General features: G+C 39.1%; 1 protein-coding gene across 5 annotated transcripts in view; it reads left to right on the top strand.

The window, feature by feature from the left end:
- The window catches only part of RBM6 (RNA binding motif protein 6), an 89839-nt gene that overhangs the window by 16278 nt on the left and 50059 nt on the right, over window positions 1-23502 (top strand). For 2 of the 5 annotated variants that reach the window (XM_010851836.1, XM_010851838.1), the window contains 4 exons: window positions 2656-3934; window positions 5598-5687; window positions 7257-7326; window positions 22108-22181. In XM_010851836.1, the coding sequence (XP_010850138.1) occupies window positions 2656-3934; window positions 5598-5687; window positions 7257-7326; window positions 22108-22181 (1513 nt within the window). Of the gene's footprint in view, window positions 1-2376; window positions 3935-5597; window positions 5688-7256; window positions 7327-15649; window positions 22182-23502 lie in introns of those variants that run through there. The other 3 variants (XM_010851839.1, XM_010851841.1, XM_010851840.1) reach the window with 3 other exon arrangements.

Genomic DNA, 23502 nt, shown 5'->3' with positions numbered 1-23502 from the left:
AATCCACTCCAGTACTCTTGCCTGGAAAATCCCATGGATGGAGGAGCCTGGTAGGCTGAAGTCCATGGGATTACTAAGAGTCGGACACGACTGAGCGACTTCACTTTCACTTTTCACTTTCATGCATTGGAGGAGGAAATGGCACCCCACTCCAGTGTTCTTGCCTGGAGAATCCCAGGGACGGGGGAGCCTGGTGGGCTGCCGTCTGTGGGGTTGCACAGAGTTGGACATGACTGAAGCGACTTAGCAGCAGCAGTGATGCTGGTTATGTTTTTCCTTTAAAAAAATTAAGGTCTGGATCAATGGTCAACAGGCTGCAGCTTGTTTTTGTTTGACTGGAACATAGCCCTGATCATTCATTTACAAATTGTTTATAGTTGCTTTCATGTTGCAGGGGCAGAGTTGAATAGTTGTGACAGAAACTGTAAAGCCTAATGTAATTACTGTCTGACTCTTCATGGAAGAAATTTGCAGATCCCTAGTCTAGATTAGTGCGTTTGTACTTTAATGTTTAAAAATCTATTCTTTTACTTATATTTATGGATAATTGTTTTCTGCATAAGGCCTTATGCTCTGTTTACACTGAGCCTTCAGAGCTAAAGAAATAACTTCAGCTCTATTGCATCACTGAAAAATTTTTTTCAGAACATTTTTTTCTTTGAATCTATTATATAAAATTGTATTTCCCCACCTTAATTTTAGTTTAAATATAGTCATTACATGCCATTTTTTAAGGTCTTTGACCAGAGGGAGGCATAGTTTATATAGCATAACTTTTGGGAGGGGACTAATTTGGTGAAAAAAGGTATTTTGCAGGAAAATGATTTTGTATTTATTTTAACAACTTGTCTTAAAAATTTGGTTGAAAATGATTTTCATAGTCACTGCTGTTTCATAACTGGTAGAACTGTTTCTTGAATAGTCTACATAAAATACAGTTCTGAGAACCCTAGTATAGTGATTACTGTAGATGTATTTGATTTCAGTTTTATCTGGTAAGGTAATCCTTAGGGTAATATTCAAAGACAGTGTTGTATGTGTTTTGGTCAGAGAACATGTAGGTTTAGATAGCTCAGCACTCAGCCCATGAATGTCTGCTTAAGCTTAAGTCTTCTACAAGCTAGCTATTGGGATCTGGTGACACTAGAACTAGTGGTAGTGTCTTAATTTTAGCATTAAGTTGTATTATTTATGAAGCACATTTAAACTTGCTTCTCTTATGATGAACCCCATACACATAAATAATGTTAATATTTTTGTGTTAATGAAGCTAATGGAAGTTATGTTCTGAAAATCTATTAAATATGTATCATTCTACTGTTTGGGTTACTATTGTTAAATTTCTGTTACTCCAGGAAAGGGTTTGGCATTGCTCTTGAACTGAGTGACCCAGGAGCAGTTGTCTGTTGAGTCTTTCTATAGCAGTGTAGTCTGAGTTCAGAAGGGTCATGTAATAGAACCTATATTTTCTGAGAGGAGAGAACTGAGTGGAACTTGATCTCTTAATACTTTTGTTTTGCTGCTGAATAGCAGGTAACCACTCAGATCGTTTTATGTTTCCCTTTTTTATGCCCTCCTCTCCCTTTCCAGCTCAAGATCCTAGGTACCTAATTGCCTATTTAAATTCCCTGTCTTTTACCAAAGTCAAAACATATAAAATGGTCTGGTGCTAGGTAGTGTGAAAGATAGGGCCAGTTCTCATTTAGAACTCAGTTCTCTTGAGTTCTGTAAACTGAGAATGTGAATTTAATACTATGTTTTAAAATATATTACCATGAAAAATTAGATGAGGCATTAGAATCTAAAAAATCAGCTTCTTCATTTGGGACCTGGGGATAAAGCATGAAAGCCTAATGCTCTCTCTAGGTCCCTTTCAGCATTAAGCCTCTGGATGCTGTTGCTTGGTTTGGTCAACTTACGCATGCTGTGTGGCATGATTCATGCTGCCTTCTGAGATACCCTTGAGTAGTTAATAATAGGACCCAGGTGAGAGCACTTCTAGGTGGAGCCACTGTGGGACTGGGGTTTAGATGCAGCCAGGGGTGATGCTCAGCTGGTGAACACTAGTGTACTCCAACTAGTGGCTTACAGCCAGTGTTTTCTTCATTTTGGGCCTGCATCTGTTCTGATTGGGTGGTGTCCACTCTGTAGCTGTCAATCAGATATTTTGGAATGTTACTCTTGTTTGCACCACCAATGAGAAAGACACATCCTGAAACCTACTGTATAAAATTTACAGCGCATTGATTTTTCTGATGTATAGGAATCATCGTGTTGATCTTGGAATTCTAAGTTCCCTGGCTGTAGGAAATGGAAATTTTTGTAGAGTGTCACCATTGCTAGCTTATCTGGTGTTGCGGATTTTCCCTGTTGCAGGACTGGGTGAAAGCTTTTTCTGCAGCAGTCATGTTGAAAACCTTGTGTTGACTTTCCTCGTGTTCTGAAACGGGAACTTAAAAGTTTACTCCGCCACTTCGTCTTAAAATAGCAAAACATTGCTGTTTTCTGCAGATCTAGGACCTTGTTACAGAACTCTGCCAAAAAAAAAAAAAAAATGTTTACAGAAGAATGTGCTGTGATTAGAGAAGAATATGCTGGTGTGTAGATTTCCAAACTCTCTGGACAATATGAATAACACTGTCTTTGTTTCTACAGTGGGAGCCAAGAAGAAAGGTTTGCTCCCGGGTGGAACAGGGATTATCCTCCTCCTCCCCTTAAGAGTCATGCTCAAGAGAGACACTCTGGCAACTTTCCTGGCAGAGATTCACTTCCCTTTGATTTCCAGGGGCATTCGGGGCCTCCCTTTGCAAATGTAGAGGAGCATTCTTTCAGCTATGGAGCTAGAGACGGACAGCATGGTGACTATCGAGGAGGGGAGGGCCATGGACATGATTTCAGGGGGGGAGATTTTTCATCTTCTGATTTCCAGAGCAGAGATTCATCACAGTTGGACTTCAGAGGAAGGGACATCCATTCTGGGGACCTTCGGGATAGAGAAGGGCCACCTATGGACTATCGGGGTGGAGACGGTACTTCTTTGGACTACAGAGGCAGGGAGACATCTCACATGAACTACAGAGAGAGGGAGGCTCATACTGGTGACTTTAGAGGTAGGGATGTTCCTCCTCCTGACTTCAGGGGCCGGGGCACTTATGACTTAGATTTTAGAGGGCGGGATGGAGCCCGTGCAGATTTTAGGGGAAGGGATTTATCAGATTTGGATTTCAGGGCCAGAGATCAGTCCCGTTCTGATTTTAGGAATAGAGATGTGTCTGATTTGGACTTCAGGGACAAAGACGGAACCCAGGTGGACTTTAGAGGCCGAGGTTCAGGTACTAGTGATCTAGACTTTAGGGACAGGAATACACCACATGCAGATTTCAGAGGTAGACACCGATCCAGGACTGATCAGGATTTTAGGGGCAGAGAGGGAGGACCTTGTATGGAATTTAAAGATAGGGAGATGCCCTCTGCGGATCCAGATATTTTGGATTACGTTCAGCCCTCCACACAAAACAGAGAACATTCTGGTATGAATGTGAACAAGAGAGAAGAATCTGCACATGACCATACGACGGAAAGACCTGCTTTTGGCATTCAGAAGGGAGAATTTGAGCATTCAGAAACAGGAGAAGGAGAAAAACAAGGTGTAGCCTTTGACCATGCATCTTCACCAGACTTTCAGAACAGCCAAAGTCCTCTTCAAGACCAGGACAAGTCACAGCATTCTGGAGGTGAACAACAGAGCTCAGATGCTGGTATGTTTAAAGAAGAAGGTGGTCTGGACTTTCTTGGCCGTCAGGACACTGATTACAGAAGCATGGAGTACTGTGATGTGGATCACAGACTGCCCGGAAGCCAAATATTTGGCTATGGCCAGAGCAAGTCTTTTCCTGAGGGCAAAACTTCCCAAGATGCCCAACGGGACCTTCAGGTATGTTAATAGAGTGGACTACTGTTTTGTCTTTTAAGATTTTATTTATTTACTTATTTATTGGTTGTGCTGGGTCTTTGTTGCTGTGCGGACTTTTCTCTAATTGAGGAGAGCGGGGGGCTACTTTTAGTTAGGGCTGCCTGGCTCTAGAGCACAGACTCAGCAGTTGTATGAATGGGCTTAGTTGCTCTGTGGCATGTGGGATCTTCCCAGATCATGGATTGAACCCATATCTCCTGCATTGGCAGGTGGACTCTTTACTACTGAGCCACTAGGGAAGCCCTGGATTGCTTTGTTGAGTTTTGCTTCTTCTTAAGACTTTTCTGAAGGATGAAGTATACAGTCCATTAGTCCTGGGGCTTACTTTATACAGCCATTAAAAAGCAAGATTTGTAGTCACGAGTGGAGTGTACATCTCTAGAGAAAGGGCCCTCAGTTCAGATCATATTTTTGATGTGTGTCTCCTCATTATCTCGCTTGATGGTACTGTTTTAAATGCCTTGGGATAATTTAGTTTGAAAGTATTTGTCTTTGGGAGTTGGTTCTCTTGTCTCTTACGTAGTCAGGCCTTGTGGCTGTTTGGGGTTCATTTTCTTACTTAAAATCATTTAGAGAATATCTAGGATAAGAGAAAATACTAAGTTAGGAGGAGGCAATGTTAATGTTGCAAATATTGAAGCTAACTTAATTGACTTAAATGTTGATTTTCTGTATGTCTAATATATAATCTAATGTACATATAATCTTAGAATTATGTTTTCAGTTGGACATTGAAAACATTACTTTTAAAAACAGGTGTTACCCATCTCTATTGCAGTTTCTGTTATTTTGGACAGTAATTCTAAGACAAGCTGGTTAGATATTTGGTTAAAAAATGGATTTTGAGATTGTTAGAACTGGATGGCCATATAATTCATTATTCAAGTCAGGACACTTTCAAGAGTAAAAGAGGACACTATTTGTAATTATGCTCGGACAGTAGGTGTGGTCAAGTAGTTGTAGGAGACTTTTTTCCCAAAAGTTAAACCCTTTTTATAACTTGAAATGGAGGAGAATCAGAGCTGAGACTTTTGTACATATGGAAAATGCAGATTTCTCTGATTTTGTACTGTTAAGTTATATCATCGGATGACACCCTTTGATTTTGTTCTGGAGATTGTTTATCGGTAACATCTTTGATAAATGACATCTGGTTTTACTTATGTGCTGTTTTCTCATTCAGGAAAAGAAAATTCTAGTTTTGAAAATCTGGTTGATTTTTTTTTTTTTTCTGTTTGTAAAAGTCCCTTTCAATGTTGTTTCTCTTTGTTTTCTGCTTTACTATTTCAAAATTCCTGCAATGAGCATGGATCTTAGAACACTTACATTGTAATGATTTGAAATAAAATTTGGGGGGAATTCCCTGGTGGTTTAGTGCTTAAGACTCTGCTTTTTCACTGCCAGGGACCGGGTTCAGTCCTTGGTTGGGGAAGTAAGATCCCATTTTTTTAAAAAAATCAAATTTTGGAATTCAGAAAAAGAGACAATTACAACTTTTTATATCTTAATATGATGCAAGTCATTTTGATTTTTTTTATCCTGAGTACCTGTATTTCATGTTGTTTCATTTTGCACATTAACATGTATTTTATTCTGAAATAAGTTTTTTTGCTTTGGATTAAAGGATCAAGATTATAGGACTGGCCCAAGTGAGGAGAAACCAAGCAAGCTTATTCGATTAAATGGGGTGCCTGAAAATGCCACAAAGGAAGAGGTAAGGCTCTTGTTCTTTTTTCTCTTTCCTTTTCCTTTCTTTTTTTTTTTCAGTCAATTAAAAAATTTTAAAGACTTTTTATTTTGAGAAATTGTAGATTCACAGGAAGGTGCAAAGAAATCCTCAGGGAAATCTTGGTTATCATTCACCCAGCCTTCCCCCGCCTATAGAGCAGTAGCTAAACCAGGAATGTAGCTTTAGTGTAATCTATAGAGACCCTGGGATTTCTTTGGAAGGAATGATGCTAAAGCTGAAACTCTAATACTTTGGCCACCTCATGCGAAGAGTTGGCTCCTTGGAAAAGACTCTGATGCTGGGAGGGATTGGGGGCAAGAGGAGAAGGGGACGACAGAGGATGAGATGGCTGGATGGCATCACTGACTCGATGGACATGAGTCTGAGTGAACTCTGGGAGTTGGTGATGGACAGGGAGGCCTGGCGCGCTGCGATTCATGGGGTTGCAAAGAGTCGGACGCGACTGAGCGACTGATCTGATCTGATCTGATAGAGATCATTCATATTTCACCAGTTACTAAGTACTCACTGAGGTGAGGTTTGTTTTATATATATATATATATATATGACAAATGATTGCTGTCCTCAGACCTGATAATCATCCTTGAGGGGATAATCCAAGTGGGAGGGAGGAGGGTTGGAGTGCTTACATAAAGATGCTGTTTATAGTAGTAAAAACTGGGAACTTTCTAACTGCTCATTGTTAAAAAACTTGGTAACTAAATTATGGATGACCTTAAGGAAGAATTTGGTCAGAATATACAATTACTAGAGCAAACAGAACTTTACTCTGTGTTAGGCATTGTATGATACTTAAAAGCATTAGTTCATTTATTTATCACAACATCCTATGAAACAGGTACTCTTTATTCATTCATTCAAAAATGACGCACCTTTGTATGCCAGGCAGTGTTCTAGGTACTGAGTGATACAGTAGTGAACGTTATAAAGTCACTGCTTCCATGGATAGTAAAAAGAATAAGCAGGAAAAAAAATTCAAGCAGTGATGAATGCTCTGAAGAAAACTAAAGTAAAGGTTTAGAGCATCACTCGGGTGCAGGCGGTGTTAGATTGGGTAGGTAGGGAAGGCATCACTGAGGAAGTGACATTTGAGCCCAGGCCTGAATGCAAGTAAGAGAACAGTCCATTTGAAAATGGGGAAAAGAGCTGACCAGGCTGAGGGAGTTCAGGGACCATGGCCCTGGATAGGAATGAGCTTATTGCATGATCTTAGGTTTAGAAAATGAGACTCTGGGTGCTGAAAGGTTGCACAGCACACGAGGAGGAGAGACTTGGAATATTGGCAGTCTCATTTCAGAGCTTGAGCTCTTGAGGTTATGCTCCTCTGCCTTTTTTTTGTACTTGAGAATTTTTGAGTAATTACGTTCTACTCATTGAATAGTTTCGGAATGCCTGGAGTGTACTTGGCTTAATTTGTCCTTTGTAAAGTAATCATTGCTTTAAAGTTGGTAGAATAAAAACCACTAGGGGAAATATAATGTTTAGTATTTGATTATGATGTGTGTCATTAGTGTGCATACCATATTCTTACAGATTCTTAACGCCTTTTGGACTCCTGATGGCATGCCTGTGAAGGACTTGCAGTTAAAGGAGTATAACACAGGTGAGTTTCATGACTTGCATGCAGCCTTGGGTTAGGAGAGTCTGTCAGATCTCTGCATCTTGGGTTCCTCAAAATTTTTTATAAGAAACCACAATTAAGATTTCCAGAAGCCTCCTTTTGATGCCTTCAAACAACAGTCAGCTATACCCTTAGCTGTAGTTCTTTGTGGATATTTGTCCACTCATGGGTGATGAGGATGTATGTTCCAGTACTTCTGAGTGCCTATGAGATACAAAGTGAGTGTTGTAGAATTTGTCCCCAAATATATTTTATGCAATTAAATCATTAAACTTGCTGCTGATGTTCTTCATGGTGGTGGAATGTTTCTGTTTGAGCCGGGTAAGATTTTAATTACCTTACTATACGTAAAACTTTACATTTCATTGCTTCAGCATGGAAGTTTCAACTTGCCAGAGAAATTGTACAAGTGAGTAGTTTCTTGAGATTTTAGTCTTTTTCTGAGGACAGAGTCCTGCACCAGCTACTTTGTTGAAATCCATGAATAGATCCAGAAGACCTTTCTTTTTGAGCTCTGCTCTACAGATTAGATTTTCAGAATATCCTCCTAGTATCTTAGAGTACCTAATTTGGTCAGTTTGTTCATTATATATTTTATATATATATATATATAATATATATACCTTATTATATATATATAATATATATAATATATATATAAGGTATATATATTATATATACCTTATTATAGAAAAAGTAGTCAAAAGTGAAATGCCAAGCACTCAAGGTATTGGACCAGTATTTTTAGGACTACCCAATAGGAAACAAATAAAGGTAATTTTAAAGTGGTCTATTTTAAATTAAAGAAAGTAGAGCATTAGTCTTTTCACAAGTCTTAGAATCACAAGTCTCAGTAATTCATGTTAAAGAACTCTTCAAGTAAGAGCAAGCCATATTTTTGAATATGTAGTTTACCTTTAAACAGTTCGCCATGGAATAACATTTTTGCATTAACTAGATTACTTCTTCTGATTGGTTTTACAGAATAAAACTGTCCACAAAAATTTTGGTGCTTGAAATAATCTGGTGTTTGTGTTAAGAACAGAAATTGTTTTCCTGTAATTTGACAGTGAACTCAGGAGCATTATTTCTCAGAAAGCTAATTATTTCTTTGTTTGAAATATGCCAACTCTAAATTTGTGGAAGTATGACTAAGAGTAGGTATGTTCTCAAACACAACTCTTTTTGGGATGAGGGGTATGTGTCTCATAGAGACTTTCCTGATTAACTATTAACTATGGAAATTAAAAATAGAATTTATAGGCTGCAGTTGCTTTTTGACTCACAGGGCAATAACTTCAGCTTTGATCTTATTTCATGAACTGTGCTTTCGTTAAATATTGGTGTTTAGGAAAAAGATGTGTTTGGTATTTAAATAATGGCAATTTTAATTCTTCATTTCTTTAGTACTCATTGACTTTCTACATGTATTGTCAGATTTATTAGCAGAGTAAAACCTACATTGATCTGTAGGGTTCACAGAGGAAGTCCTTAAATTTTCTGGCTCTGGCAGCTATTAAAATCATAATTGGCAGACCAGAGACTGATACAAATGTGAAATCATTCAGGAGAGTAGTTTAAAAAAAATCAGTTTTCAGGAAATTCTGCCTTTTCTGGCCATTTTAATACATGAAATGATCAGTTCAGTTCAGTCGCTCAGTTGCGTCCAACTCTTTGTGACCCCATGAATTGCAGCATGCCAGGCCTCTCTGTCCATCACCAGCTCCCAGAGTTCACTCAAACTCATGTCCATCGAGTCGGTGATGACATCCAGCCATCTCATCCTCTATCATCCCCTTCTCCTCCTGCCCCCAATCCCTCCCAGCATCAGAGTCTTTTCCAACGAGTCAACTTTTCGCATGAGGTGGCCAAAGTACTGGAGTTTGAGCTTTAGCATCAGTCCTTCCAAAGAACACCCAAGATTGATCTCCTTTAGAATATATGCATATATGAAAATGTTGAACGTGTTAGTTGCTCAGTCATGTCATTCTGTGGGGTTGACTCTGCGACCCCATAGACTGTAGCCTGCCAGGCTCCTCTGTTCATGGAATTCTCCAGGCAAGAGTACTGGAGTGGGTAGCCATTCCCTTCTCCAGAGGATCTTCCCGACTCAGGGATCAAACACATGTCTCCTGTATTGCAGGCGGATTCTTTACCTGGTCTGAACTACCACAGAAGCCATCATATTTGTATAAGTGCACGCATGCACATGTGCGCGTGCACACACACACACACACCATATTTATAGAAGCTCACAAACACACACACACACACACACGTATATATACTTTTTAAAATGAAAGAACTGAAAGGATTGGATTACCAGTCCCATGTTATCCGTATTGTATCACTGTATGGCAAGTAGAATAAGCTTTTGAAATTATCAGTCATGTTGTGTTATTCCTCTCCCTAAAACCCTTTAACACCTTTCCATCTCAATTGGAAGAAACTCCCAACTTCTTGTTCTGACTTAATACAGTCCTGCATGAGCCTGCCCTTGGCTTTTTGTCTGACCTCATTACATACACTCTTTACCTTTCTTAACCATGCTCTAGCCATCCTGAGCCTTCTCTCATCCTTGACCATATGGACTTATTGCTTTGTCACAGCCTTTGCACTGCTCTTCTCTCTGATTCTCATTTTCTTTGGGGGTTTAGTTCTTGGCTTCAGTTTCAACTCTCAGAGGCCTTGAGTCACCATCCAATCTAAAATCATTCCTCAGTCATTTTATATCGTATTTTTGTCATCGTAGGAGTTATCAGTTAGATATTTTTCTCAGTGGTTTTGTGTGTTTTATTCCTCTCATTGGAGAGTTAGCTTCGTGACAGTAGGAGCCTTGTTTGACTTGTTCCCTCCTGTTTCCCCAGTTCTTGACTCTCTGCCTAGCCCAGATGAGTTCCCAGTATACATGGAATGAATAATGCGATGTATATGGAATAATGTATTTGGAGAGCCCCTGTGGTCTCCTTTCAAGTGAGGAGACCCCATGGCACTACAGGTTACTTTAGGTTTTACAGCAGTGCACTCTTCCTGAGTGCTGAAGAACATATCTTGAGACAGTCAGATGTTCTGAGAACTTTAACATTTACCTGTTCAAAAAGTATGTCTGAATTTCCGTAGAAATGGTGTCTTTTATAAACAGCCATCAAGTTTTTAGGTTAGGATAACCTGCAAAGACCATGTAGGTTGGATGTTGTTCATAAGAGTGGGGTTGTGGGGTAATGTTCATCCTTGTAGTTGATGTATTAGGGAGCTAGTCTGTAACAGAGAAAAGCTTAATGCCTCTTCACTGACTCCAGTAGTTATCAGCTTAATTTTTGTCTCATTTAGAACTGTGTAAGTACAGGGCCACAACTTTTATCCAAATCTGTGGGGTCAGATGAATTTATGAATTTTTCTGATTATAGAAAGGTAATGTGGTCCAATAGCTTATATGTGAATTATATCCCCCAGTGGAATGTGTATAAGATAAACTATTTCTGTAGAAAATGAATATTCTCACTAAGAAGACTTAAGAAAGACTATAAAGAGACTATAGTATAGGTCAAGATGTATCTCCAAGTGACTTCACAGAAAATTTACTGAAAAACTTGACACTTAGGAGATATTTAGATTTTGGAATTTCAGATAATGGATAATGAACCTATACCTGTTGCATACATTTGAATTTTTCTGTTGCCAAGTGCAGATACAATAGTAGCCCTATTAATTGTAAAATACCTTGACTTATATTATTACATTTCTCGGGAAGTATCAACAATGAAATGTCTTTTGGTGACTGGGCAAACAAACTCTGGTATATACATACTATGGAATACTACTCAGCAGTAAAAATGATGATACTATGCATGCAGGTATTGCATGCACAAAGCAAGATGGGTGGATCTCAGAGACATTGTGTTAAGTGAAACTGGGCTCAAAAGGCTATATACTGCAGTAAAAAGAAACAAAGTACTGATACATGCTACAACCTGGATGACCCTTGAAAACTTTATGCTCAGTGAAAGAAGTGAGGCGCAAAAGACCACAGTATTGTCTGCTTCCATTCATGTGAAATATCCAGAATAGCCCTATCCATAGAGACAGAAGGTGGATTGGGTAGTTTGGTGGTTGTCAGGGGCTGGAGAAGAGGGAAATGGGGAGTGACTGCTTAATGGATATGGGATTTCCTTTTGGGGGTGATGAAAATGTTCTTCTGGAACTAGATAGTGGTGGTGGTTGCATAACATGGTGAATGTACTTAATGTCACTGAATTGTACACTTTATGTTTTGTGTATTTGATCATAATTTTAAAAAAGACTCCAAAAAAAAAAAAAAAGACTCCATACTGTATGATCCTATTTATATGACGTTCTAGAAAAGAAAAATGACAAGAATAGAAAATAGTGGTGCCAAGGTATTGGGGGAGGAGTTGACTGTAAGATGGAAGCTTGAGTGAATTGACGGGCATGATGGAACTGTTTTGTATATTGATTGTATTAGTGGTGAATCAGTGTTAAATTCACTGAAGTTGGTAGTACTGTGGCTATGGTTATGTAAGAGAACATCCTTATTCAGCTCGGTGAATGCTTGACGGTAATGACTGGTCAGAGAGATCAAATAAAGAGACATCCTCTGAGTGTCAGAGAAATGAAATTAATCAACTTTTCATGAGTATTATAGGAAATGATCAGACAAGAAATAGAGAAAAATGTGTACAAATAGACCTGACTTTTTTGTGTGTTCTCTGGAAGTCTCGTTATACCTCCATTCCAATGCATATTTTTTAAAAAAGAATATTTTCAACCTCTAAAAATGTAGTTGAGTTGTAAGAATTTGTAAATTCCCAGAGAGGAGCTGTTTTCTGTACAGGAGACCTTTGGAGGCCTTTAAGTTTGGAGACCTTGGAGGCCTTGGTTGTTCCAATTTTGGTATGGGAGAAATGTCTCTATTTCTTACTAAGAAAGGGCTGCTGTGCCTTCAGGGAGTTTTAAAATGATCTGGAGTACTTTGTTGTTGTTCAGTCGCTAGGTTGTGTCTGACTCTTTGCCTCCTCATGGACTGCAGCACAGCAGGCTTCCCTGTCTTTCACTACCTCCCAGAGTTTGCTCAATCGAATGTCCGTTGAGTCATTGGTGCCATCCAGCCATCTCATCCTCTGTTGCCCCCTTCTCCTCCTGCCCTCATTTTTTAAAAATTTATTTTAATTGAAGTAATAATGGATTTACAATGTTGTGCCAACCTGCTTTCCAGCAAAGTGACAAATGTGTAAAGTTATACACATAGCCATTCTTTTTTTAATATTCTTTTCCATTATGGTTTATCATATATTGAATATAGTCCCCTGTGCTATTCAGTAGGACCTTTAGGACCTTGTTTAGATAACATTTTAAAAAATGAATGAAATGTACCTGAGTGATGGTGACAGGGTAGGAAAATCATTGCTTAATGAGTGAAGCTTAAGCTTCATTAGGTTTTTCCTGATAACCTTGCAATTGAATTTATGTCACATTATTTTCTGCGATTGCTTTTCTCCAAATCAAAGAAAAAAACATTAGTCCTGTTATCTTTTTTAAAAATATATAAATTTATTTATTGTAATTGGAGGCTAATTACTTTACAATAGTCCTAATGTTATCTTATCTCACACTTCAAGCTACAAAAATTCCTGGCAGCAATGTGTGAGGTTATGTGTGAATTAGAGGTTAAATAATATTTGTGATGTGTTTCTTCAGCCTGAAAGTGTTAGTTCAGTTTGTGATGTGTTTCTTCAACCTGAAAGTATTAGTGCTAACTCTGGAAGTAATATTCTGAATGAGTAGATCCTCTCAAGAAATTTTTATCAGAAATTCTGACGGACTTGACTTTAGTTTCTAAAACTATGCAGTGGTGTTATGTTGAGGGAGTCAAGTTTTCTGTTCCGTTTGTATAAGTACTTCTATATTTGTTAGAAAATTAAAAATTTTCATTTTAGCTTTCAGATCAATATCAAGTCCTAGAACATGCTCACCTGGTTTATCAGACAATAAATATGTTTGACAGTGTACAAGCAAATCTGATGAAAAGCTTTGGTAAACCTTAACTAAGAGTAGTCTCATATTTTGCAACGGGTGCATGGAGGACAAGTGCTGCCAGTAAGTTAGCTGATTACAGTGGTATTTGCAGTTGAACTTGACATAGGGGACAAACCTCATGTGAATTGAGAAATGGAGGTCTTAACGTGTTCTGGAATGATGTCAGCAGAAATCAGTGTATGCCTCTGTGTCATACAGGCAGAGAGATGATGAGAGATTTTATTTCCTCCTCCTATGTGAAAGGCGTTCAGTTGTGTCCGACTCTTTGCGACCCCATGGACTATACAGCCCGTGGAATTCTCCAGGCCAGAATACTGGAGTGGGTAACCTTTCCCTTCTCCGAGAGATCTTCCCAACCTAGAGATCAAACCCACGTCTGCTGCATTGCAGGCAGATTCTTTACCAGCTGATCCACAAGGGAAGCCCAGGAAGACTGGCGTGGGTAGACTATTGCTTCTGCAGCGTATCTTCCTGACCCAGGAATCGAACCAGGGTCTTCTGCATTGCAGGTGGATTCTTTACCAACTGAGCTACCAGGGAAGCCCTAACATCAATCAGTTCTGGCACTAAGTGGATAACTATAACTCAATCCAGTTCCAACACTAAGTACCCAGAGTTGACATCAGACTCCAGGTTTAAGGCCTCAGTCCCACAGCTGTGCCTTCAGATACCAATCACAGGTTACCCATACTTCTGTTGGAGGTTCCCATAATCCAACACCCTCTTCAGGTTTGATAATTGACTAGAATGGCTCACAAGACTCAGATTAATAATCAGTTTATTATAAAGGAGCAGGTGAAGAGATAGATAGATACTTTGGTCTGGAAGGGTTCCAAGAGTAAGAGCCTCTGTCCCATGAAGTTGGGGTGTACCACCCTCCTATAATTTAGATACATTCACCAACCTGGAAGCTTTCCAAATCTTATGATTTAGAGGTTTTTAGGCAGTTCCATTATGTAGACATTATTGATTAACTCATTTGCCATTGGTGATTGACCCAATTACCACTCCCTTTTCCATTCCCTGGAAGTTAGGGAATGAGGCTGAAAGTTCCACGCTTCTAATGAAGTCTTGGTTTTCTATTGACCGGTTGCCATCCTGAAGCTATCTAGGAGCCCACCAAGAGTCATCTCATTAAGACAAAAGACTCATCACTCTTACACTCAGGAAATTCCCAGAGTTTTAGGAGCTCTGTGTTAGGAAACTGGAACAAAGACCAGTATCTTTCTATGATACCACAGATGGAAATTCTACAGCTACCTCTGGCTGGTACCTGCTGCCTTTAGTTGGGCATTAGTTCTCTATTATAGGTCAGAGATGACCTAGGCTCGTGTTCTGGTCAGCATGAGTGTCATAGCATGCCAGTTGTCTAATAACTTCTGTAGATAACTAGTTCACTTTGGAATAGGTGAGTGGCTGGGCTAGTGTGATCTGCTGTCATCCTGAACAGCTTCCAGCTAGGAAGACATTATCTTTGTGGAATGTTCCCAGAGCCCCTTGGGACATTGGTGAATTGTCCTTTTTGTACTAGGACCAAGGCAGTGGGGGCCATATTTTTCCTTCCCAGTCAAAATAAAAATACCATTGTACCTGTGGGAAAATCAGATATGTTTTTAGTATACACTGGATGTCAGTGAGGAAATTCACCCCTTTAAAATTTTAGCAGCAACACAGAGGCAGCTGAAATCAACCCTGAATGTTCATTGGAAGGACTGTTGCTGAAGCTTCAGTATTTTGGCCACCTGATGGGAAGAGCCAACTCATTGGAAAAGACCCTGATGCTGGGAAAGATTGAAGGCAAAAGGAGAAGAGGGTGGCAAGAGGATGGGATGGTTAGATAATATCACCGACTCAGTGGACATGAATTTGAGCAAACTTTGGGAGATAGTGAAGGACAGGGAAGCCTGACGTGCTGCAGTCCATGGAGTTGCAAAGAGTTGGACACAGCTTAGTGACTGAGCACCAACAGGGACAACTGTCTCATCTTTAGTCCCTAATAGTGAGTAGTGAAAGTTGCTCAGTCGTGCCCTACTGTTTGCGACCCCATGGACTGCCAGGCTCCTCTGTCCATGGAATTCTCCAGGGCAGAATACTGGAGTGGGTAGCTGTTCCTTCCACAGGGCATCTTCCCAACCAGGGATCGAACCCAGGTCTCATGCATTGCAGACGGATTTGTTACTGTCTGAGCCACCAGGGAAGCCCAAGAAAACTGGAGTGGGTAGCTTATCCCTTCTTCAGGGGATCTTCCCAACCCAGGGATTGAACCGGGGTCTCCTGCATTGCAGGCGGATTCTTTACCAGCTGAGCTACCAGGTAAGTCCCTAATAGTGCTTTGTAATAGAAGCACAGGAGTACTAACATGCATTATCTCATGCATCCCTGAAACCACCCTAGAAAAGAGTTAACCACCGTTGGTACCTGGCATATGAGATAACCCAGGCCCAGAAAAATGTCTTGCCTGAGAGCGAATGGTGAATTAGCTATAGTTTCCTGCTTATGTACAGAACTATATAAATTACTTTCTTGTGTGTGCTTCGGGGATGATACTCATTACAAGTAATGTGGCATTGATGAGTGCCATTGCCTGCCAGGTGAAAAGACCCTCCGCACTTAGTCTGGAATCATCTCTGCATGGGCAGTTTGCTTCAGCATTGATGCTGCTTCACTCGGGTGATCCTTTTGCCATTCCTGCCAGGTTAGAGTGTCCTTAGCTTGGAGCGGGGGTAGGTTAGAGTGTCCTAATCTTGGGGAGGGGGGTGGTGGCAGTGGTAGTGGCATGAGCAGATCTTATTCCTATTCCTGATGGTTACTCTGTAGGTTTTTTTGTTTGTTTTGAAGTGAACAAAATTTGAACTAGATCATTGGCTCTATAAAGAGTAGTTATTGCCAGATAAAAAGAAATTCCTGGGGATCTAACATACAGGGTTGTGACTATAGTTAACTGTACCTTATTGTGTATTTGAAGGTTGCTTAAGAGTTGATCTTTTTTTTAATTTATTTATTTTAATTGGAGGCTAATTACTTTACAATATAAGAGTTGATTTTTAAAGTTCCCATTACAAGAAAAAAAAAAAATTGTAACTATGTGTGTTGATGAATGTTGACTAAACTTACTGAAATCTTTTTGCAGTATATGCATACATCAGATCATCATGTTGTATCCCAAAAGTAACATAATGTTGTTTGTCAATTATAGTTTAAAAAAAAAAGAATAGATGTTCCCTTTTTTGACTTAGGTAGCATTTTGAGATGATCTATGCTTATCTACTTGTCATAACTCCTCCATTAGACTCAGCTCTCTGAGGGCCAGGGCACGCCCTCCTTTGTACTCACATAGTATTGTTAATGTCAGTGGAATTGAAGTGAGTTGAATAAAGGTGATAATTTTCTAAGAACTGTCAAGCTGGGCCCGCAGAACCATCATCAGGATGAAGTGACCCTAAGATTGATTTTGGATTTTGAAAACTACTTGAAGATACAAACCAAAAAAAAATATGTATATATCAAAAATAACCAGTTGGTGTATATGGAAAGCTAGATAAAATACTGAACCATATGCAGTTTTCAAAAATTTAGCAAGTGATCATCAGTGCATATCTCCCTTGTTTTATGTGTTTTATTATAAACCAACACTCCTTATATGCATGGTTGAAGGGGAGAGAATTGAAAGTGCTTTAAGATGTCAAAGTGATGGATTTCATGTGGGCCAGTTTCATTCTTCCCAGATTGTAGTTTGACATATACATTAGATATTTTCCTAATGAAAGCTGCAGGTACATACTCAAATAAATCTGAGATTTTAACGGAGAGCAAAGTACCTGTTGGAAATGTTCATGTAAGCCTTCTCTGTCACATTACTTGCTTTGATGGGAGTTCAGACATCTGGATCAGTTTTGTTTGGCTTAGTAACATCTCTAACCTGATAATATTTTACTTTTCTTCTAAATACCTGTATTCCCAGTAGAGTGGAATTAGGAAAGACAGACCAATAAAACTAAGTCCTCTTCAATTTCTATTAAGATTTTTCATGTTGCTTTTTATATTCATAATGCTTCATTTCCACAGAAAGAATACTCCTTGTTTACAGGGGGAAATCCCTGTGTTTTCTTTTTCCTCAAAGATACCAGATAACATTTTAAAAATTTCTTTCCCCCTCTGCCTATGTTCTTTAAAATCTTGATTCTCTTTTACATTTCATAGTTGTTATGTACATTCTGGGCTGCTTCCTAGTCAACCAGTACTCTCCTAATGGGCAATTCAACTGGACTTGTTAATGTTTAGTTGGGTTTTTCTAGATCAGTTTGAATATAGGGCTGCTCATCTCATTTGCATAATTCAAAATCTTGGTGTATAAGTATTAGGAAAGTTGGGCTTGGTTTAGACTAAGAGTTGTCTTGAATGGTCAAGAGCTATGTTTGCTAGCATCACTGAGTCAACTTTTCTAGGGGCAGAGACTAAAGAATTAATTCTGGGTTTGGATATTACTTATCAGGGCTTTGTTTTCTGTATCTCGCTTTCCCCTAAGCACCTGTTAGCTTTTATCACAGATACTTTTTGGGGTAACAGGCAATCACATGGTTAATGAAGATGGAAAGAACTGAAAATTTAATGTTACCTTTATAGATTTCTTTCCTTTGCTTTGTTCTCATCCGTCTCAGCATTGAAAAAAAATCTAAGAAGCATTTACATTTCTATGAGAAATATATACATTTAGGTTAGAAAATGGAGTAAGATATGCTTTTTAATAGTCATCTAAATAAGCCACAAAAACCCACCAGCCCACCAAATTTCTTCCCAGCATGTGACTGAGGAGGAAAAGATGATAGAGACTTTATTACTCTTTCTAAGTCAGAATCTGTCTGTGGGGTTGTTAACACTGAGTTTACCATCTTGATGATTCCAGATGGTTCCTAGCAATTCTGAATGTAAGATTGGTTGGTGGTCTTCAGAACAGTTAGGTCTCCAAGTAGAGCGTCATCTTTGTCTACTAGAACTTTTCTGTGAATTGTAAAATTACATTTGTAAACTAAAGAAAAAAAAAATCCCAATTATCTCAATATAACAATACAACCACTGCAAACATTTTCATGTACAGTTGTGTCACATTACATTATTTTCAAATTTGTGTATATTCACCTGTGCTTGCTCAACCCCTCTCCCTTGCCCCACACAGACCCCATCTTCCCTCTCATGGAGTGAGCATGAGAGGTGGGGGTGTGACCTGGCTGTGGCTTCAAGTGGTCTCTCCAGTTTCCTCTGAGTGTGAGCATTCACTGTTCTGGCTGTGATTCTGTCATTTAAAGTGATATGCTTTTCATACATTATGGACCTTACACGCAAGCCAACCTCTTCATCTGGTGGCAGCCAAAAGAAAAGTGATCTCTTACTACGCTGGAGGAAAAACTGTCAGTGCTGGACTTAACCTATATTGAGAGATGGTATGTTCTTCACCTTCAGGTGTTCGAGTTTATCAGCAGAGCTTGGTTTTCATCTCCTATGCAGACTTTGGTCTCTAACCTCTGAGTTAGATGCAACTTCATTGTATTTAATTCCAGTCCTTTTTTCTGTACACAGTTTATAATATATAATTGGTTTCATTTTTAAAGTTCTTAAAATACTATATTTCAACATACTAGATCAAGTATCTTACATTGTAATTTTTATAATCATCATTCACAACAGGACTTTTGGGTTTTTTGTCTTTTCAAAAGAATTTTGATAGCCATTATATTCAATTCAAGAGAGTGAATGCCTTGTAACTTGCACACTCGGGCCCACTTACAATAATGGTTCTGCCACAGACATTTCAGAATATCTGTTGTGCTCAAATTTTAGTATTTCTTAACCATAGGCATAGTCTTATCTGTGCTCAGACTTGTGGGATCCTTTCTGTAATTGGGCTCCGTAGAGTTTAGAAGTCAGGTTAACTTAATACAGTGCAGTGATTAATAGCACTCGTTTCAGTCTGGACTGCCAGGGTTTGAAACTTTGTATTGCTGCTTACCATTGAGATGATTTTGAGCAAATTACTTATTCTTTCTTTGACTGCTTCCCCTTGATGGGTAAAATGAAGTTAATAATCTTTATGGTATATGATAGTCTTGTGAGGATTAACTATATATGTAAAATGTTTAGAATACAGCTTTGTACCAAGAAGGGCTGAGTGTGTATTACTTGGTATCATCACAGGTTTTGGCAGTTTATGAAAATCCTCTAGTACAACTATGAGTCTTGGACACACAAAGTGACTTGGATCAAGATTGGGTACTTTTAAGTTTTTATTTGTTTATTTTTAAAATTTTAAGTATTAAATATTTTTTCTTCTTTCTCTTTTGACTGTGCTACACTGCTTACAGAATCTTGGTTCTCTGACCTGGGATTGAACCCAGATCCTAGCAGTAAGAGTGCTGAATCTTAACCACTGGACTACCAGGAAATTCCCTAAACTAAATTTCTGTTTTTGTCTAACAGCCAAAGTTTCAGGCAGAGGAATTTGAGTGTTGGACTTGTGAATTTAATACTATATCTAAAGTACATTGTCAACATGGAGTATCTCAGGATTGTATAGAGGTGCTATTAGATATCCCTTATGTCTCCTCTAGACTATCTTTTCCTTCCAGTGACATTATTATCAAAGTCTGTCCTTGAGCAAACTGTGTTGTCATGAACCCTTTCTTTTTCTATACACAGATTCTGTGTGCTCCTCTGGGCCACTGTAGTTACTTTTTTAAGAACAGAAAGGAGACTCAGGACTAGACCAATTTGGTGTCAGTTCTCTGTGTTTTTCATTTTGGTAGCTATGAAGAGGGTTTGCTTTCCACACACGTGGATACTCTTTTGATAATGTTCTGTTGAGGTAATCAACACACTTGAGAGAATGCTTGTTCCACGGCTGCCCCTTTCTGATTGTGGACATGCATTTGAATGTTTACAGTAGATAACTTCATGAGAAAACGCACCTTAGTTGCTTCTATTCTGCAGTGTTTCCCAAGAACATTCAGAGCCCTTTATAAAAAGCAGTGTTTTATGTGTGAGATGGTCACTGAATTTAAGAAAGTCCACTTGAAAGGAATTACATAACAAAACAATTTCTGCTATTAGAATAGGATATAGACAAATGCATATACTGTTTCTTTTTAACTTAGTTTCATTTATTCAAATAGTTACTAATCAGAGGAAACTGATTTTGTTGTGGTAAGTTTAAATAGAGATTTTAGGAGTTCTAGTTTGTGTTGGTCAAAGCTGTAAAATACAGGTAGAAAGTCTCTGTCCATGGATGGTGGTGCTGAGATTTCTAGTAGCTTTCTTTTCTTCCTGGTTATTTCCCAAAATGCAAAGCAAGAATCAAATTGCACCATTGTAACATTTTGTAATGAACTTGAAGTATTTAACAAACCTAAAGTCACAGCTTTGCTGTCATAATAAAACATTTCAGGCTATTCATTTCTTGTGACAAGGAATCCAACCCATTTCACCAAATTTGGCCTGTTTTTAAGTTCTATTTTCTATTGCCCTAGTTTTATTGGCTTTGTGTGTGTGTGTGTGTGTGTGTGGCCTTTATTACCTTGATCCAATGATACCAGTTTCCTATTATTATATATACTTTGTGCTCAGAATTGACCTAGGTTTCACGTGGTTTCTCTTTCCCTGAGTTTTATTTCTCATCTGAACATATCACGTCTTTTTCTTGCTGTTCCATCTGCACAGTGTCACTCCTAAAGATGAGCTTCTTTATCCTGTGAGGCAGTAGAGGAAGTATGGAAGCCATTTGAGGAGCATTGCATTAACAGGCGTATTGTAGTCATATGGTGGCAGTATCAAGGAAATTATAGGATGGGTTAGTATTAGAGTGTATCAATTTGTAAATCCCATGACTTCCTGTTTCATGGGTCATGAGTGTCCACGATGACTGTTTTCAGGAAAAAGGTGAAGAGTCTTGTAGTCTGATGGTATGTTTGATTCTTTAACATGTATTGATTACTAACAACTCCTGTCTCTCCCCAGCCTACCTGAGCTTTGTGCATAAGCACAATTTTGGACCCAGCTGTTTGTACTTATTTATGCTTTTACACCTTCTTCCTTTCATAAAGATTTTAGCTGGTTTATGACTTGAGTTGAAACAAGGAAAAAAAAAAAAAGACGACCTGATATGGTCTGTCCCCTGCCAACCAGAAGCTTCCTGTGGTGTCCAAACAGAATAGTTGCCTCAGTCTGTCAGCACTTCAGTCTTTGAAGGTGGTTTCTGCTTGAAAAGTGGTGACTATTAGCATAGCTTTTGGATAATTGCTTCTCCTTCCTGTTTTGGGATACATTGTTTTTTTTTCCAGATACTTTCCTATTCTTATTGACTTTGTTTTTCCAGAAGACTCAGCCTGTGGTTACAATGTTTCGGGTCCCCCTTTGAACTTTCTGTGGGATTACCCAATTCTGGGATACCCTCACCAGATCATCAGTGCTAAAGAGGGCAGAGGATCTTCTTGGTTAATAGAAAAGGCCATTTTGGAATGACTCTCTAAATCCAGAAACATCCAGACTTTTCCTTCAGTACTTTTTTTCTGTTTGGGGTAGCAGTACTTTTTTCTGCTTGGGAGGGAGGGGCCATTGGGAGGGCTTGTGTTTAAGGGGTTCGGAAACAGGGGATTTAAGTGTGTCTTTTGTGTTTTCAAGGCACTAACACCACTCCCGTCTGTATTTAAATGCTGTCCCCAGGTTACGACTATGGCTATGTCTGCGTGGAGTTTTCACTCTTGGAAGATGCCATCGGATGCATGGAGGCCAACCAGGTTGCTTTATACTTCGGTCAAATGATGCTGAAAGGATATATTTTTCATGAGTTGGGAGGGAGGGCTTCAAATGATCAAACTTTGGAAAGGTACCAGAAATCTATACTTAGAGCATTCCACATTCCAACCAAGAGAAACTTTAAAAGAGGCTGAGGAAGTTTCTCTAGTAAATTTAATGGGCACAGAGTGTATTTTAGAAACGCATTCAGTTGTCATTGGATCATTTTCCAAAGACAGTAGGTGGAAAAAAATGACAGGTCTGGAGTTCTTCCCTTCAGAGTGTGACTGAGCTTGGGATCCAGATGCAAAAAAACGATCCTTGCCTGTCTGTGATCTCAAGGAACTTCCTGGCACAGGAATTTTAGGTCAGTACTTGTACCCAGACCTCGGGTGAAGACTACCAATGGCAAGTCCTGTGGCAGTCAGGTCCTGCCTGCATGTGCTACTTTTGCAAGAGGGCCGCTGGGGAGAAGAGACCGGTTGATTGTAGGGGTCTTCTGCATTCATCATTGTTCTTTACAAATTGGAGTTCCGTACTCGAGTTCCTAGCTGCATTATAGTTTGAGCTGGTGAATTGAAATCTGTACTTACCTTATGTTTGAAACACCTAGATGTATTTAGCTTGCCACATAGGACTATCATCTGGGTCTTTAACTGAACCCTGCTTGATAGTTTTGGGGGGGAATATGAAATGGGTAGAATTCTTCTTGTCGTCATATTTCCTTGGGAAAGTTGTTTTCATTGTGATGTCTTAGTTCCTCCATCTGTGAAGTGGGAGAAAGAAGCTTAGTGATATAATTTGATTTTTACATACCCACTGCCTGTGCTTAACACTGTGATTGCGATGTACCCAGAATCTTAAAAGAAGGCTCTGCCAGGGCATACTAGTATTGCATGAGAACTCTTCCTCTTTCATAGCCTAATGCCCTCTCATCAGCTTTGTTCCATTCAGCATGGCTCATTACACTTCACTTTTTCCCTTCTTTGACCATATTCTCCCCTTATGTCAATGAGAATGACATAACTCTTTTGGGATCAAGAAGTAATTAGAAGAAACCTGATGTATCTGTTCCTGTTGTTAGTGATGTAAATACTTCTAGATCCTTAGACAATAAGTGGATTAAGGCTGTATCCCCTTGACAGAGTTCTTGTTTGATTTGTTCAGTGTCCATCATTGAGCTAGTCATTTAACAGATGCTAATTATGTGCCAGAAAATGCTACCTGCCAATATTTGGAGAGAAGAATAAAAGTTCTAGTCTGTATACTTACGGTTGATTCCATTCTAACAATCTGTGCTAATTTGAGAACCCATAAGTATTT

Source organism: Bison bison, unplaced genomic scaffold, assembly GCF_000754665.1.
Source record: "Bison bison bison isolate TAMUID 2011002044 unplaced genomic scaffold, Bison_UMD1.0 scf7180017864304, whole genome shotgun sequence".
NCBI classification, from domain to species: domain Eukaryota; kingdom Metazoa; phylum Chordata; class Mammalia; order Artiodactyla; family Bovidae; genus Bison; species Bison bison.
The sequence above is the reverse complement of the archived record's forward strand: the minus strand, read 5'-3'. Positions and strand labels throughout refer to the sequence as shown.